A 19,013-nucleotide genomic window follows, 5' to 3' on the forward strand; every position below is an offset into this window, starting at 1 on the left:
CACCTGAGGTCAGGAGTTCGAGACCAGCCTGACCAACATGGAGAAACCTCGTCTCTACTAAAAATACAAAATTAGCTGGGTCAGGCATGGTGGCACATGCCTGTAATCCCAGGTACTAGGGAGGTTGAGGCAGGAGAACTGCTTGAACCTGGGAGGCGGAGGTTGTGGTGAGCCCAGACTGCACCATTGCACTCCAGCCTGGGCAAAAAGAGTGAAACTCCATCTCAAAAAAAGAAAAGAAAATGTATGATTCTATGTACAAAAGAGTGTTATTCCTGTGGCGAGGAATCTGAGAGGGAAGAAAGAAGCTAAGACTGTCACTTTTTACTTCATAAATTGTCATACTATTCAAATTTTATAATGAACATAAATTACTTTTAAGAAAAAGGAAGCTTAACACAGTAATAACAGATTATTTTCATTCAGCTGACTGATCCTAAATTGGAAGAACCACGGGAGAAGTCTCTTAATCATTCTTACAAAGTCTGTAAGGAAAGCACTAAAAAGGCACACTTAAAAGACAAGTCACGCTGAAGATAAAGTATCCACTAAACCATCGCCTATTTTCCTTAGTGTTATTTTCTATGTGAAAATAACAGTGAAAAAAAGAAAAGTGAAATTTGTCAATTAGCCTGCCCTTTCTTGTAACCTCCAAATCAGGAACAACAATCAGTCCAAGAACAGAGCAGAAGACATGGAGATCCCATCCTAATGAGAGGCACTGGATGTCCCATATACCCACTTCCTTTGGAACATGGCTGGGATTAGTTCCTCTTGTACAGAGTGATGGCCCCTCCCTTTTACTAGGCAATTACACTATGACTACAGCCTTATAACTTGCTGTCCCTGCCCTAACCAAAAGGTGACACTTACCAGGGCCAGACCACTTGGTATGCCATTAGCAGCATGATCCTAGTTTCTAGATGCCTGAATAAAAGCATTTACTTTTTGCTTTGAGACAGAGTCTCACTCTGTCACCCAGGCTGGAATGCAGTGGCATGATCTCAGCTCACTGCAACCTCCCACTCCTAGGTTCAAGTGATTCTCTTGCCTCCGCCTCCCTCCCGAGTAGCTGGATTACAGGCGTGCACCACCACGCCAGGCTAATTTTTCTATTTTCAGTAGAGACGAGGTTCTGCCATATTGGTCAGGCTGGTCTGGAACCCCCGACCTCAGGTGATCCACCCACCTCAGCCTCCCAAAGTGCTGGGATTACAGGCGTAAGCCACCTTGCCTGGCCAAAAGCATTTACTTTGGATGTGTAATAACTACAATATAATTTTAAAAATCCAGCAGAATAAAATATATTTATGTGGCTAAAAAGAATGCATAAAAATAAGATAAAAATCTATTTTTGGATACTAGGTTACCTAATTTTTTAAAAGTGAACTGTTAATTATCGAGGCCAAAGAAAACAATTTAAAGATAGTGACTTTGAAGATATAATACAGTCATTGCATAGAATAAAAAAACTTGTTAATATTCATGATAACGAAAAATTCCAGAGAAAGTAACAATGTAAGCCTTACCCAGCGGGCCAGATGATCTCATGGTGAAGGACACAGATCTGATGCATCTTTCTTCCGCACTCTGTACATTCAACAAACCTGGAAGAGCAGAGCCAGTTCCAACATTAACCCTAAACCTTAACCAAATGAAAACTTCCAGTATTTCCCATGACTTCTGACAAAGACAGCCAAGGTCATGACCAAATAACCAAAATAGTTTAAATAAACTTTGCTTCTTTAGAGATAGGGTCTCTGTTGCACAGGCTGCAGTGGGTGGCATGATCACAGCTCACTGTAACCTTGAACTCCTGGGCTCAAGCCACTTTCCTGCCTTGGCCTCTCAGCTACCTGGCTAGGATAGGCACACACCATCATGCCTGGCTAATTTTTTTTTTTTTTTAGATGGAATCTCTCTCTGTCACCCAGGCTGGAGTGCAGTGGATCTCGCCTCACTTCAACCCCTGCCTCCCGGGATCCAGCGATTCTCCTGCCTCAGCCCCCCACCGAGTAGCGGGGATTACAGACACGCACCACCACGCACAGCTAATTTATGTATTTTTAGTAGAGATAGGGTTTTGCCATGTTGGCCAGGCTGGTCTCGAACTCCTGACCTAGGGTGATCTGCCTGCCTTGGCCTCCCAAAATGCTGGGATTACAGATGGGGGCCACCGTGCGCAGCCAAGAGATTACTGGTGCTGAAAATTCCAAATAAATCAAAATACCACCCCATCCATTTTAGGAACATCTAGAAAACACACATTTCAGTCCTCCATGCTCTAAAAGGCCTCACTGCAAACTGGAAGTTTAATCTTTAATGTTTCGCATTCAACATCAAGAACATTAAAATTAACATTAAGAAATAATCTTCCTTAGTACTTCAATGTTTTCCATAGTTGTACTATCCATTAAATGTATGTTATGTAGATTTAGCCCAAGAATATAGGATCATCTGATTGGTCATGCAAACCAAGAGAATAAAAGGGAAAAAGAAAAGTCAAAGCGTACTGACTATTCAAGGGGATCGTACTTACAGTTCAGGATCCAGTGTGTCATTTTTTCTTTTGGAAAATTGTTCTTTATTTATTGTACTAAGGAGAGAAAAGGGACACAATGAGAAAAAGTGATAGAGATGAGCAATCTGACTATGTTCTAACCAAAGTAACAAACTTCACAGTATAAACAGATTCAGGTTTTTTAAGAATACATATTTAAATAGCTGCATTCCTGGCTCACACAAAATGCATGTTTATGTAAAGGAATGTTCTATAGGACTTCATAGTAAATAAATTTCCTCTTATCAGAAATTGAGAACCCAGGAAGAACTAGAAATACGATTCCTTCTTTTCCTTTTAAAATCTTGTCTATTACTACCCTTGGTGTTAGGTATTTATATCTTTTTACAGTTTAATGTTCCTAGACTGAATTACAAAAGATGGTGTGTATACTGGGAAGTAAATCACTACTTAAATAAAAAGTCTTTTTTCACAAACAACTTTTTACATCAATATAAAATTTCAACATTAAGAATGCATGTTTTGGGGTAATTTTGAAGTACAAAAATCCCATATTTAACATTTTAAAATTTCACATGGCTTCCCATCCTGAAACCCAGCATTAACACACTGCTCACAGCCTCACTACATACAAAAGCTAACAGTCTTACCATTCTCCAACTAGAATTCACATTAGGGGGCCCAACTTGGACTTCCGTTATACTTCCTTACAAAAATGAGGACATGTCCACACTGAAAACTGTGTCTTATACTAGTTATAGTCTAGAGATTCATTCATCTCTGTTAATAGCATTTTCCTGAATGGCCTGTCTTGCTACTCCAAGAGCAATCTGAAGACCAGCAGCACCGGAACAATCTGGGAGTTAGAAACAGACACTTGGGTCCACTATAGGCCTGCAGAATTGGGAAGGGTCTTGTTCCTACACTGTTCAAAGTTAGAGATGTACTGCCTTAAAGTTTAGAGTATCTGGTGAGCCACCTGAGAGAGTTCAATGGCGAGGCTTACATCTCTTCTGGCATCAAGGAAACTTACCCTAGAGCTAACCTTCCTGGCTTAACCAAGTGTCAAAATGTTTCAAGGATCAAAGGCTCCTAGTAACTACTCTCCTAGCTAGCACCCAGACACTGCTATCATTACAACCCAATTTAGAAAAATTAACCAGCTTTTCTCAGAAGCCCCATTTTTACTAGGAACAAGAGAATTCCATATGTTTGTGCAATGTCCTAAACAGAAGAAAGAACCTGCAATAATATTAAATTTACACTAAACAATTTTTCCTTCTTAAATAGTCCCAGTATGAATTCTAAAACTATTAGACTATCTGTTTGAAATTTTTTTCTTGGCCATTTACTAAGTGGTAAGAGCTTGTGAGATTGCAAAGCACAAGCAAATCTCTTAAACCCCTGCATGTTGTTAAAGTCTATTATTCACTGTAACAGTGACTTGGATCTTCTGTTAACCTACAAGAGAAGGGCTTAAGGTGGTTATCAGTTCAATTACCCACAAACTCAGAACAGTTAATAGTGATATCTTCTTGTACTAACCTTCCAATTTTTCGAAGATAAGCTGATTGCTTCCTATACAGAACACTTTTACTAGAACTAAGATGACTGCCTACCGCTGACATATTCCCTAGTTCAGTGATGTCTCATAAAGCTTTATACTATGATGGATATGTTCTCTATCTGTGTTGACCAATACGGCAGCCACCAGACACAGCTACAGCTACTGAACACTTGAAATGTGAGTAGTCCATGTGATAAACAATTTTTATTTAATTTGCATTTAAATAGCAACATGTGGCTAATGGCTATCATATTCAACAGCATAGCTTAAGTTCATTTAGAAATAAGCCTATGCATAATCACCAGACAACAAACTAATTAGCACTTTTCAAAATAATGCAGTTACTTACGTTTGAGGCTGGGAAGGGTCATCCCCCAAAGAAACGCTCTCCCCTTGGATCTCATTGAAACACTTCTCACAGAAATGATACCTGTCGGCAAGAAGGCCATACTGGGGTGAACTGTTCCGTTCACACAACACAGCCCAAGCCAAGCAACGAAGCCACCAATCACAGCAGGCCAAGGAGGGGGACGGGAGCAGAGAGCAGGTCATCAACGGCGACAAGGACATTCAATGATGCAGATATATGGGCCCCACAGTTTGGGTTTTGTTTTTTTTTTGTTTTTTTTTGTTTTTTTTTGTTTTTTTGCAATCAAAGCCAAGTGCAGACAACGACAAGCATGAGGGAGAAAAAAAAAACACAAAACAAACGAAGAAATGAGGGATTGCAAGACAACAAAAAACATAAAAGCAAGACAGAACAACACAAAGCAGAAAGCCAAGGCAAAGCACAGATTAGCATTAAATATCTCAAATGGGATCACAAGTAGCAAATGATTACTGCAAATAAAAGCAAAAGTTTCAATTACACAGACCCATATCCTTTCATTTCAGCAATTAACGCTATGTGATGTAAATAATCAAAAGGAGGAAGAAGGATAAATATACCAGGGAGAGAAGAACTGCTACTCATTACCTAAGTATAGGCATCATACCTCTTCCCACTTACAAAACAAAAAACCACAGCCCCTGCCCCCGACCCCAAAAGCCCACTATAGATACAACTGCAGAAAACAATAATGTAAAACAACCATTGCCAGGCATAGTGGCTCATGCCTGTAATCCTAGCACTTTGGAAGGCCGAGAGGGTGGATCACCTGAGGTCAGGAGTTCGAGACCAGCCTGGCCAACATGGTGAAACCCTGTCTCTACTAAAAATACAAAAATTAGCCAGGCATGGTGGCACACATCTGTAATCCCAACTATTTGGAAGGCTGAGGCAGAAGAATCGCTTGAACCCGGGAGGCGGAGGTTACAGTGAGCTGAGATTGCGCCACTGCACTCCAGCCTGGGTGACAGAGTGAGACCCTGTCTCAATAAACAAAGAAAAAAAATTTTTTACTGAAAAGCCTGCACAAGTAGTTAAATACTGACTACAGCCATCAAGTGACACATTTCAAAAGGAAGTGATTTGTGCAGGTACCTGATTAAAGATGGCTTGGTGCAAAGATAAACACTTTAGACTACTGTTGTAGTAAACATGAGAGAAGTTTCCTGTCAAGTTACTTGCTTTTTTAAACATAAGATACTTATAAACAACTTGAGTCCCACCTTTTCTAGGTTTCAAATGAATAAAAAGCTAGATTTTTACTCACTGCAAAATCAAAGCATTAGAAGCACACCTAACTTTTTGTAAATAAAAGAAAAAGTTTAAGTGACTTTTCAAAGCTAGAAATGCATCTGCAGCACACAAGTTCAGCAAAAACGAACACCATGGATTTGGTATTAACAAATAAAGGGTAGGCCGGGCACGGTGGCTCACGCCTGTAATCCCAGCACTTTGGGAGGCCGAGGAGGGTGGATCACGAGGTCAGGAGATCGAGACCATCCTGGCTAACACGGTAAAACCCCGTCTTGACTAAAAATACAAAAAATAAAATAAAATTAGCCGGGTGTAGTGGCGGGCGCCTGTAGTCCCAGCTACCCATGAGGCTGAGACAGAAGAATGGCGTCAACCCTGGAGGCAGAGCTTGCAGTGAGCCAAGATAGTGCCACTGCACTCTATCCTGGGTGACAGAGCAAGACTCCGTCTCAAAACAAAAACAAACAAACAAAAAAAAAACAAAAAAAGGGTATTAATACCATCCTACCTTATTATTGTATCAGAGCCCCAAATAAATACCCAATGCAAGCTGTATTTGTAGGTGATCACTGATAACAGCAGACAAATTGTGGTTAAGATAGATTAGTGAATGCGATTTATGTAATTACAGCCATTGATTGGGCAGGAGAAAATTAGGGAGGTGCCTCGTTTATTAGACTCAAATCATCCTCTGTCACATACAAGGCTGTATTGGGAAAAGTAAGGTACAAACCTATGTGAGGTTTTCCTTTTAATTTGCTTAATGAGGCAAAGAAAAGACTCCAGAATCCTGTTTTCATGTATTCTAACAACTACTACTTAGGGATAGGCCTCATATAAAAAGCAAACATTTCCAAAAAGCTGTCTAGCGAGTTTCAAAGTTTAAGAATCTTCTCAGTTTTGCCTCAGGCTGTGGTGACCAATAAAAACACAGTAGAAAGAGAAGTGGGGCCTGGCATATAGGCCCATCTATGCCAACAACTCACAAAGTTGCTTAACTTCTCAAGGTTTTGGGGGAACCGCGGTAACTGATGCAAGGCTACTCTGATAGAAAATTTTATAATTCTGCAAACAAAGGCAGAAGGCAAAAAACAGAACTTGTGCTATACAGCTGTCTTCAAGCAAAATACACATGAACCATGACTGTATGTGTGCTGGCCCATCCGCATGCACTCCCTGGACAAGTGGACACATGGACCATAGCCCACACCTGGCCAAGCTTACCTGTTCTGGTAACTGTAATAAGTTGCATCACGAGGTATTGTGCACAACTGTTTGCCGTAGCAACACAGTGTCTGTGGAGAGAACTCCAACTGCAAAAGAAACCATTTGTTAAAATGCACAGAGGCCTTAAGGACAAGCTAGAACACTAAGAATGGCAAATTAGAAACAAAAGTCAGTGGTGTCTTAGTTCTCATTTATGTTAATTATAATGGACTAATTCAGTTCCTGAAAATCATTCTTGGTTTACTACTACATTATTTCAAAACACTGAGGTAAGCTTAGCAGTCATATCCTTCCATCACTTTACCAAAGAACCCAACAGGAATATCTGGGCAGGGTAGCACATGCCTGCAGTGCTCAGGAAGCTGAGGTGGTAAGACTGCGTGAGCCCTAGAGTTCCAGACCAGCTTAGGTAACACAGCAAGACCACAGTCTTATTTTAAAAACAAAAAACCAATAATGTGAATTAGTATGTACAGGAAAGTCAGCACATGCTGAGGAATCTGCACCCACAGGTGAATATAAGAATGCCCCTATTCCAGATGAGCTCACAGTCTGTTATTTTTTTTTTTTTTTTGAGACAGAGTCTCGCTCTGTAGCCCAGGCTGGAGTGCAGTGGCCGGATCTCAGCTCACTGCAAGCTCCGCCTCCCGGGTTCACGCCATTCTCCGGCCTCAGCCTCCCGAGTAGCTGGGACTACAGGCGCCCGCCACCTCGCCCGGCTAGTTTTTTGTATTTCTTAGTAGAGACGGGGTTTCACCGTGTTAGCCAGGATGGTCTCGATCTCCTGACCTCGTGATCCACCCGTCTCGGCCTCCCAAAGTGCTGGGATTACAGGCTTGAGCCACCGCGCCCGGCCCACAGTCTGTTATTTAATTGATCAACTTTTCCATACAATTGCCACTTCTGAAAAAATGCCTTTAAAGAAAGTCCATTTCATATTAAGAGACATTACTACTGTGGCACACATTAAGAGAAAGACTGTGTCAGCTGGGAGAGGTGGCTCATGCCTGTAATTCCAGCACTTTGGGAGGCGGAGGCAGGAGGACTGCTTGAGCCCAGGAGTTCAAGACCAGCCTGAGCAACATAAGACCCAGTTTCTATAAAACAAATTTAATAAAAAAACCAGGCATGGTGGCGTACAGCTGTAGTCCCAGCTGCTCAGGAGGCTGAGGTAGGAGAATTGCTTGAGCCCAGGAGGTTGAGGCTGCAGTGAGCTATGACCTCACCACTGCACTCCAGCCTGGGAGAGTAAGACCCTGTCAAAAAGAAAAAAGAAAAAGGGGGGAAAAAAAAAAAAAAGCGCCATGTCAAAGCCAGAAGCAGGATATTCTCTTACCCCAGACACCACTGATTATTCCAGGCATCCTAGAAAAGTTAAAGTCAAATCTGAAACACATTTCTTACCTTTCTGCCACAACAGTATCCAAGGCTTTGCATCACTGGGTCAATTTCTTGTTCAAAGACCTCAGACAGCTTGGAGCAGTATTTGTATACCCGTGATGTTTTCCGGTTATATAACCAGGCATTATTGAACATAAGCCAAATATCATCAACATATTGCCAGGGCTCCTGATACTGTCCAGTGTCTAACTTCCTCTTAATGGTAGAAAGATCCATGGGGCTCTTCACAATATCAAAGTAATCCTAGAAAGACAAGTGATATCAAACATTACTCAAGTCTAACTATTTTTATGGGAGATAGAGTATCATCCATTATCATTGTTAATCTTCCAGGCAGTGTTTTAGTTTCTGGCCTGTCTATATTCCCCAAGAGGTGACTGATGTCTATCACTTCTTTAAATCATTAGTCTACAGAGATATTAAACTACTCAAAGGGCAGAGAAACAAAACTACTATGGACTTTCCAGACATCAGGCTGATAGTCTACTGAAGCAACTTCAGGTACTTTATGAAAGTACATGTGAGATCAGTAAAGTTAAAGACGCTTAAAATTTTAGTACTAGAAGGGGTGTACAATGAGGAAACTAAGTCCACAGAACTTAAAAGTGTTCCATCTGAAATGACAGCAAGATACAGGAAAAGAAAATTCCTAAAAGGCTTTTATCTCTGGAAGTGCTTGACCTTTGAGACAGAGTCTCTGTCAACATGTTGCCCAGGCTGGAGTGCAGTGGCGCAATCCTGGCTCACTGCAACCTCTGCCTCCCAGGTTCGTTCAAACTATTCTCCTGCCTGAGCCTCCCAAGGGATTACAGGCATGCACCACCATGCCCAGCTAATTTTTTGTATTTTTAGTAGAGATGGGCTTACAACACGTTGGTCAGACTGGTCTTGAACTCCTGACCTCAAGTGATCTGCCTGCCTTGGCCTCCCGAAGTGCTGAGATTAGAGGCATGAGCCACCATGCCTGGCCAAGTAACAGTTTAAAACCACCAAATGAAACCTGCCAGCACCCCAGTATATGGAGGCAACTTTAGAGAAATCCCGTCTCTACTAAAAAAAATTAGCTGGGTGTGGTGGCGCATGTCTGGAATCCCAGCTACTTGGGAGACTGAGAGACAGGAGAATTACTTGAACCCGCTAAGCAGAGGTTGCGGTGAGCTGATATCGTGCCATTGCACTCTAGCCTGGGCAACAAGAGTGAAACTCCATCTCAAAATAAAACAAAACAAAACAAAAGTAAACCAACTGTATAACCCAGGAATTCTGCTCCTAGGTAAATACCAAGAAGAAACAAAAACTTAAATCCATACAAAACTTATACATCAATGTTCATTGTGGTCCTATCTTAATAGTCAAAACGTGTAAACAACCTAAATGTCTATCAACTCATCAACAGGTAAAGAAAAATAATGGAATATTATTGGGCCATAAATAGGTATGCAGTACTGATTCATGCTACAACATAACATGGATGAACCTTGAAAACATTATGCTAAGGAACGTCCTGGCACAAATAATCACGTACTATATGTTTCAATTTAATGAAACGTGTAGAACAGACAAATAAATCCAGAGAGAGAATGAAGTCTGCTGATGTTGAGGATTGGGGTGCTACGGGAGAAAACAGTGAATGACTATTAATGGTAAAGGATTTTTTTCAGATGATGAAAATAAAAGTGTCATGCACAACTCTGTGAATATACTAAAAATCACTGAATTAGGCCAGGCCCAGTGGCTCACACCTATAATTCAGCACTCTGGGAGGCTGAGATGGGCCAATTGCTTGAGTCCAGGCGTTCAAGACCAGCCTGGGCAACATGACAAAACCCCGTCTCTACTAAAAAATACAAAAAACTAGCCAGGTGAGGTAGCGCATGAATGTAATCCCAGCTAACTCAGGAGGCTGAAATGGGAGAATCACCTGAGCCCAGGAGGTGGAGACAGTAGTGAGCCAAGATCGTGTTACTGCACTCCAGCCTGGCCAACCAGAATAAGACCCTGTCTCAGGAAAAAAAAACCACTGACCTGTAAATCTGAAATGAGTGGCTACACTGTTTGGAAAGTAAATTATCTCTCAACAAAGCTGTTATCAAATTAAAAAACAAAGTCAGAAGTACCACCAAATACTTACAGGAATTCCTAAAAGCTGAGGGTCCACAGGTTGACGAAAAGGAAGGGATTCTGGATCCTGACGGTAAAGTGCCTCCAATGTTGGCATCAGTGCCTGTCGTAGTTCTTCTGGTTTGAAAACTTAAAAAGTGCATTTGAAATTAGTTATCAATTAAGCAAAAGAACTTTAAAAAACCATTCAGGCTGAAGCTCTAAAAGCATCCCAAGAATCAAATAACAAAATTAACTACTCTGTCCCCATGGAAATATCGCTACGGGCTCAATTACTGATTCTACATTCTAAGCCCTGCTTTGCTTCAGGCAGCTCCTAAAAAACTGCATCTTATCACCTTTAAACACCCTTCACCCTCAGCTTAACTTTTCAGTCACAAATTCAGTGAAGACAGACTTGGTCAATTAGAAACAGAATCCAAAGGCTTCTAAAAATTTATGAAGAGACTGCCAAATGGGACAGTCCACGGGACCAAGCACAGTGGCTTGCGTCTATAATCCCAGCACTTTGGGAGGCTGAGGTGGACGGATCACTTTGAGGTCAGGAGTTTCAGCCTGGCCAACCTGGTGAAACCTCATCTCTACTAAAAATACAAAAAATTAGTTGGACGTGGTGGTGCGCTAGTCTGTTACTCAGGAGGCTGAGGCAAGAGAATTGCTTAAACTCGGGAGGCAGATGTTGCAGTGAGCCGAGATCGCGCCACTGCACTCCAGCCTGGACAACAGAGTGAGACTCCATCTCCAAAAAAAAAAAAAAAAGGTTCACAAGATACAAGATACTCATGTTTAGCGGGAGATGCAGTCAAGCAAGAAAGGAAAAGTCTTTCTTCATGACATCAGTATTTAACAAGTCAGGAACTAGACTAGATCTGGTATTGTCTTATACTACAAGGAGTCAGGGGCACAGAACAGAAGACTCCTTCATTAAACTGCTTGGTATTTTAGAGCCAAAGAAAAAGAGACACGTACTATTTTAATGACGAATGTTAGGTTTAAGTTTAAGAGACGGCCGAGCATGGTGGCTCATGCCTGTAATCCCAGCACTCTGGGAGGCTGAGGCAGGCGGATCACAAGGTCAGGAGATGGAGACCATCCTGGCTAACACAGTGAAACCCCATCTCTACCAAAAATATAAAAAATTAGCTGGGCGTGGTGGTGGGTGCCTGTAATCCCAACTACTCAGGAGACTGAGGCAGGAGAATGGCATGAACCCAGGAAGCAGAGCTTGCAATGAGCCGAGATCGTGCCAACGCACTCCCTCCCGGGTGACAGAGCGAGACTCTGCCTCAAAAAAAAAAAAAAAAAGGCTGGGCGCAGTGGCTCACGCCTGTAATCCCAGCACTTTGGGAGGCCGAGATGGGGGATCATGAGATCAGGAGATCGAAACCATCCTGGCTAACACAGTGAAACCCTGTCTCTACTAAAAATTCAAAAAAAATTAGCCAGGCGTGGTGACGGGCGCCTGTAGTCCCAGCTACTCGGGAGGCTGAGGCAGGAGAATGGCGTGAACCTGGGAGGTGGAGCTTGCAGTGAGCTGAGATTGCACCACTGCACTCCAGCCTGGGCGACAGAGCAAGACTCCGTCTCAAAAAAAAAAAAAAAAAAAAAAAAGAGAGAACAAAAACAGTATTGCTAAAACAACAGAGTTAGTTGATCAAATTAAGTTCAAAACTGTTTCTCAATGATATTTCCCTCAAAGTCCAGAAAAATTTGCCGGTGTGTCCCAAATAGAATTAAACAGTTATGAGAAGCTAGTGATTTAGAAAGCTTTAGCAAGGGTCTTAATTTTTCCTAATGTGCAAAAAAATTTTCATCATTGGGAGAGTATATTTGTTACTTTAGATATTTTTCACCTCTGGGGGGTTGTCATGGAGGGGGGGAAATCAGACTACAAAGATGCTTGTCGCTCATACTTAGCTGTGCTAAAAATAAGGACTACTTGAATAAACTTGTAAAATTAGATATTTTATTTATTTGAGACAATTACTCTCTGTCACTCAGGCTGGAGTGCAGTGGCGCCATCTTGGCTCACTGCAATCTCCTTCCACCTCCCGGGTTCAAGTGATTCTCCTGCCTCAGCCTTCCAAGTAGATTGGACTACGGGTGACAGCCACCACACACGGCTAATTTTTGTACTTTTAGTAGAGACACAGTTTCACCATAATGGCCAGGCTGGTCTTGAACTCCTGACCTCAAGTGATCTATCTGCCTCGGCCTCCCAAAATGGTGGGATTACAGGCATGAGGGATTAGACATTTTAAAGAGAGATTGCCAATAGTAAGATTGGGTTTGTTGCAGCCTATATTAAAATACCTCAATATATACGAGTCTTATTTTTAAAATGAAAACAATTTTTTAATCCCGACATTTTACAACACATTGTATTAATGGAACACTTTTTAATATACATCATCTGTAAGAGCCAGCAGACTCACTCCTCAGGTATGTCCTACCTGGTGCCTTTTGCAGATCACTAGAGCTACAAAAAGTTCTAGTCCTAAAATAGTCAATTAACACTTGCTGGAATGGCTAGATTTGAGCACTTTGCCTCAGACTGCCTGGGTCTGCATCCTAGCCTACGCACTGGGGTCAGCTGAGTAACCCATGGAAAATTACCTAACTTTGCTAAGCTTCAGGCCAATAACCTCAGAGTTGTTGTGAAATTATTAAATGAGGCCGGGCGCGGTGGTTGATGCCTGTAATCCCAGCACTTTGGGAAGCCAAGGCGGGCCGATGACGATGTCAAGAGATTGAGAATATCCTGGCCAACGTGGTGAAATCCTGTCTCTACTAAAAATACAAAAATTAGATGGGCGTGGTGGCATGCGCATGTAGTCCCAGCTACTTGGGAGGCTGAGGCAGGAGAATCACTTGAACCTGGGAGGTGGAGGTTGCAGTGAGCTGAGATCCCGCCACTGCACTCCAGCCTGGCGACGTAGCGAGACTCCGAATCCAACAAAAACAAAAACAAAAACAAAAACAAAAACAAAAAAGACAAATAAATTATTAAATGAGACAATGTGGGTACTTAGCACACAGGAGGTGAATGACAAATGCTATTATTATTGCTATTCTTTCCTGCATTTTAGTCAAGGCTATTTACAAACACTTCTCTCTTGAAAAATAAGAAAATTTTTAGGGGGTACTAACACACGGAACCCTGAAGAAATGAGGGGAATGACAAACTTTTTGGTTGCTGCAAGTGAATATTAAAAAAAAAAGAAAGAAAGAAAGAGAAAAATTATTAATAACAATGAAGAGACCAGGCCCAGGGCTTCAAGGTTAATGAAATCACATTAATGGCAACTTCTGAGGCCCAAGAGGCATGACTGCAATTCTGCCCTGGGTCTTTGGTTTCTTCATCTACCCCCAGAACAAACGGTTTAAGAGACTCACTCTTTTTCTTTGACTGTCCTGGAGCCGGAGATGACTGGGTAGCTGAAGTACTTGGCTGATCTTCCTCCTCTTTTATTTCAGTTTTTAACTCAGTGCTTCTCTCTTCTGTTTCTGTAGGTTCCATTTTACAGTCTTCCACTTTAGACTAAAAGGTAAGAGTTTTTAGTATTCCAAAGATATCTAGTTGGGAATCAGTAGTCTGAACACCCTTTCTCATGCAAAATCTATGCCATGAGATCTAATTATCAAAGTATTTTTCTGCAATATTTTTTAAAAACTGGGTTCCTGGACTGGGGTCCTAACCAAATCAAACAGTAATTGCCCTACTCTCTCACCTCTGAAATATCCTCCGGTTGAGTATCTGCTGGTTCCGGTTGATCCACTTCCATCTTGGCCTCCATCTTTACTTCCTGGGAAGGCTGCTTCTCAGGAATGGCCTGAGAATTCACTTCTGTGCTACTAGTAGATGGAGGGTTTGACACCTGTCCTTCAATGCTTACAGCTGGCTGGGAAAGCTGGGTAGAAAAACAAGGGGAGTGGGTGAGACACACAAAGAGTTTGCCAATGATACAATCAGAATGTAAGGTAAGCAACAAGACAGCAGAATTAGCCACCTATTTCTTGGCTTATATTCATTCACAGTGCTTTCATTTGCTCTGCCCATTTCACCTCCTTTAATTATACTTAAGAACAGGAGAATTAAGACTTGTAAATACTGGTTGGCTGGTTGTACATCAAAGAGCCAGCAACTATTTCATTGATAACTATCATTATCTGGCAGTGTGTGGGGATTTCAAAGATGTCTGCTTCAGAGGAGCTCACATTTATACAGAAGCGAGTGAAAGAAAATAATAAAGACTGGCTATCTTTTTTGTTTTTACCTTCTCACCAGACAAAATTTCAAAGATACAGAAAAAGAGACAATAAATATAATGACGTCCCACAGAGCGGCTGTTTGGAATCACTAGATTCTAATGAGATAACTGGCATTCTCTGTCTTTTCCCTAAGGCTTGTCATAAGAAACCTCCTAATGAGAAGTCAGTATTTTCTGGAACTACTTTGATTTTATAAAGAATAAAATCAAGCAGATCCACTGGTTCCTCTCTCATTCTGTCCTTCCTTGTCTATCAGAGGCCACGATGAACCAGTTGTCCATCAAGTACAGTACTTTATAAAATGGCTGTGACTCATGGGACTTCTCAGTTCATCAACGTGACTGAGAATATATTAGTATCGATATCAAAGTAGAAGCTTCTAAACCCTTAAAAAAAGTTATATTAATAAGGATTCAACTATTAGATAAGAATTTGGATTTTTATTATATACATAACTAACCTCTCACAAGGAAGCTACAGGTTGTTCTGGGTATATAATTCTCTCATCTTAGATAATTTTTCAACTTTGGTTAGGGCCACAGGGACTAATAAATCTGCAATTTTTTTTTTTTTTTTTTTTTTTTTTTAAAGACAGAGTCTCACTCTGTCGCCTAGTCTGGAGTGCAGTGGCGTGATCTTGGATCACTGCAACCTCCACCTCCCAGGTACCCACTACCACGTCTGGCTAATTTTTGTATTTTTTTGTAGAGACAGGGTTGACCTGTCTCTGACCACCATGTTGGCCAGGCTGGTCTCAAACTCCTGACCCCAAGTGATCTGCCCGCCAAGGCCTCCCAAAGTGCTGGGATGAAAGGTATAAGCCACCGCGCCTGCCCAATCTGCAATATTTCAATTTAATCTCTAAGTTTTATAGCTCAAACTGTTTGAAAAAGATTCTTTAAATATATGTAAAATTTATGTGTTGCACTAAATAATATACTAAATAAAGACAAGGACTGTGTCCCCTTGTCATACCCCTTTACGTACCTTCAGACCTCAGGATACAACATGAAACATAATGGTCAAAGTCAGAGCTAAATAAAATCTTTACACTCCTGCTACGATAGGTCCTATCACAGGAATGCAAAACAGGATAAGAAAGTCCCTAATGAAAAACAGATTACACTCTACTTGTGGAGAAAACAGTAAGAGATAAAGCAAAAGAGAGTAACAGAAATGACCCAGAAATAATATAATACTATAGTACAGCTCTAATGATTCTGCCTAAATCAAATCTCTACTTACTGGAGTTGCAGGCTGTGGAGCAAGCAGCGGTGCTGTTGGGGTAGGAACAGACGCTGCTGTGCTCTGCTGTGAGCGAGGCTGCTGCTGGGGCTGGTCAGCAGAAGGTGCAGCAGGAAGTGAAGGCTGTACTTGTTGGGGAAGTTGTGTTGTTGGTGGTGTAGGTGTCTGCCTTGGAGGGGGATGTAGAGCCTGGGACTGTGGCCCAGGTGGCATGGCAGGAGGTGTAGGAACAGGGGCTGGAATTGTTGTTGCTGGTGGCTGCTGAGCCCCTATGCTTGGGGGAGTATGGTGAGGGGTCGGGGTACGACTAGGTACAGGCGAGGGTGAATTCTGATGTAAAGCTGGTTGAGGAAGCTGGGGACAGTGAATGTGGCTCCCCTGAGACCCCGGAGGCATTATAGGAGAGTTCACCGGGCAGGAAGAACTAGACATTTGTGCCTGTTAAAATAAAAAACGTAAGACAGCAATTCAAAACAGAATTAAGGAAATACTTACATGGCACATTATATGAATTTAGGACACAAACTGGTTAAAAAAAGAGTACAATGTGTCTATTTCAAAATGTGTAAAATACCCTATTACTGGGGATATAGCTTTGGACAGCACCATCGATAGAGTACTTAAGTAAAGAGACTTCAAACCATTCAGCCGAATGGCCTCAGCCACTGCAGAAAAACGACAGAATTGAGTGCACAGTGCTCTAGGGCCTGCCTATGCTCTCTTCAGCCAGAGTTCCTTCTACATTGTGTTTAATTCTAAGATTTACTTAAGTGTTCACTACTAAAAATAAAACCATCCATTCATATTATTTCCTAATTTGTAACAATTAACACCATTGCTATGTCACAGAATAATCTCTTCAGGTTCAGAACACCCTAAGTCTAAAACTGTTATTTTTTAAAAAAATCATCTGTTTTCACCCACTATTTGCTGCCACTCTTTCCTATAAAAACCTACGTCAAGATAAATTTCAAGAATCAAAAATAAGTAAAAAATCCACTTATGAGACATACTTGAGACACTGGAGCTTGACCACTGGACGGAGCCAAAGGCATATTTGTTACATTCATTCCCTGTGATGGGAACTGAGTCTGAGGAAGGAACTGGCTCTGGTTAGAAGGCTGTTGCATACGAGGCCCATAGCCCATAGGCTGCAAAAAAACACAGATCACCAAACTGCTTCATTACAGTTATTCTACTATAACTAAAATCATCAAAAGGTCCTAATGTCAGGTTTATTAAGCAAAGTTTATGACAGGAGTATAGGTGAAAAGGGCTGGAGAGGAGAAGGAAGAAAGTTGTAGAACAACTGACTCTTATGCAGAAAAAGGGAAATAGCCTCACAGTTTACCTAGGTCTACTCTCAAGAAATAGTAAGAGGATGGAACAAACACACATTCTCTTGGTACACAAATATGTCTAGCACAAGGATAGCAGGTAACTTTCTTTGCATGCTCTGTTAAGTGAGGAGAGTTAATCACAATTTCATGAGCTCATGTCAGTGATGTAGTAATAACACAAATTCTAAGACCCATAATATGTAAAAACAAGTAAAATCTCACAAGTTGTGGCAGAATCTGGTAGCATTCATGGTCCACAAATGCTCTAGCAATGTTATATTTCATTTCTAAAATTACCCTACACAAATTCAGGCCTTAAAGAAAGAAATCTCCAAAGGCAAAAAACTTCCTAAGACAAGAAGGGGCCCCAAAGGAGCCAAGATTCAGAGGCACCAGCTAACTCTAAAGGGCAGCAGGAGGGTCGGGGTCAAGGTAGAGAGATGGAGTGGTTAAGAGTTCGCATAAGGAGCAGAAGCCTAGCCTCTCTTCTCCGGGCTCAAGAACCAGGCAAATGCACCATCGACCTTGCAAAAAGACAGTTCTCTGCCTGGAGAAGGGAAGACAGACATCAGGGAAGAGAAGTGACCATGAAAACGCATGCAGGCCACTAAACATTGACACTCCAGGGACAAGGGCCTGGCTGTTTTCGTTTTTTGGTCAGCTTTCTAGTAGAATTAAATACAGAAGAATTACAGAAGAACTAGGAGTTATGGTCTGTTTAAATAACTGTGAGCATTTATAAATTAAGAAGAAACAGGATTTTCAAAATACCAGGTAAAGGCCAAAAAGATTACTAAAGACGTCAAACTAACCGGGTTGAGCGCTCCAGGCTGAGCCAACTGTCCATGGTGTTGAAGAGGAGCGGTTTGCCGGGGTACGATAGGGGGCTGGGCCATGCTCATCTGGCCAAATTGATTCAAACCTGTGAATATGTGCAAAATATTAGATCTGAACGCCTTTCTGAAACTGAAGAATAAAAGACAGAATTCTTATGTCTGATTCTACATCTTTTTTTGAAATAAGAGTCTTGCTCTGTTGCCCGGGCTGGAGTGCAGTGGTGTCATCTTGGCTCACTGCACGCCTCCCGGGTTCACGCCATTCTTCTGCCTCAGCCTCCCGAGTAGCTGGGACTACAAGAGCCCACCACCACGCCTGGCTAATTTTTTATATTTTTAGTAGAGACAGGGTTTCACCGTGTTAGCCAGGATGGTCTCGATCTCCTGACCTCATGATCCGCCCGCTTAGGCCTCCCAAAGTGCTGGGATACATACAGGTGTGAGCCACCGTGCCCAGCCCTGATTCTATACGATTTTATCAGGACTAATAAACTGGCTTTCAACCTTGTAAGTATAAATAAATATGTCTCACAGCAGTTGTAAACAGACATTATTAACAGGATCTTCAAACTGAATTTTACAAATTTTACAATCTGCTTTTTTTTTTTTGAGACGGAGTCTCGCTGTCACCCAGGCTGGGGTGCAGCGGCAAGATCTCGCTTCATTGCAAACTCCACCTTCTGGGTTTAAGTGATTCTCCAGCCTCAGCCTCCCGAGTAGATGGGATTACAGGCCTGTGCCACCACACTTGGCTAATTTTTGTATTTTCACTAGAAGACAGGGTTTCAACACATTGGCCAGGATGGTCTCATACTTGACCTCAGGTGGTACACCAGCCTCA

The 19,013-nt window shown here is 41.8% G+C and overlaps 1 protein-coding gene across 2 annotated transcripts in view; it reads right to left on the minus strand.

The window, feature by feature from the left end:
• EP300 (E1A binding protein p300) overlaps positions 1 to 19,013 on the minus strand; it is a 91,669-nt gene that overhangs the window by 13,633 nt on the left and 59,023 nt on the right. For both annotated transcript variants that reach the window (XM_038007378.2, XM_007975891.3), the window contains 11 exons: positions 18,149 to 18,258; positions 17,010 to 17,147; positions 15,997 to 16,434; positions 14,211 to 14,390; positions 13,876 to 14,020; positions 10,490 to 10,608; positions 8,362 to 8,601; positions 6,955 to 7,043; positions 4,438 to 4,518; positions 2,540 to 2,596; positions 1,530 to 1,607 (listed from right to left, as the gene is read on the minus strand). In XM_038007378.2, the coding sequence (XP_037863306.1) occupies positions 1,530 to 1,607; positions 2,540 to 2,596; positions 4,438 to 4,518; positions 6,955 to 7,043; positions 8,362 to 8,601; positions 10,490 to 10,608; positions 13,876 to 14,020; positions 14,211 to 14,390; positions 15,997 to 16,434; positions 17,010 to 17,147; positions 18,149 to 18,258 (1,675 nt within the window). The remainder of the gene's footprint in view (positions 1 to 1,529; positions 1,608 to 2,539; positions 2,597 to 4,437; positions 4,519 to 6,954; positions 7,044 to 8,361; positions 8,602 to 10,489; positions 10,609 to 13,875; positions 14,021 to 14,210; positions 14,391 to 15,996; positions 16,435 to 17,009; positions 17,148 to 18,148; positions 18,259 to 19,013) is intronic.

The sequence above is a fragment of the Chlorocebus sabaeus genome, chromosome 19, assembly GCF_047675955.1.
Source record: "Chlorocebus sabaeus isolate Y175 chromosome 19, mChlSab1.0.hap1, whole genome shotgun sequence".
NCBI lineage: Eukaryota > Metazoa > Chordata > Mammalia > Primates > Cercopithecidae > Chlorocebus > Chlorocebus sabaeus.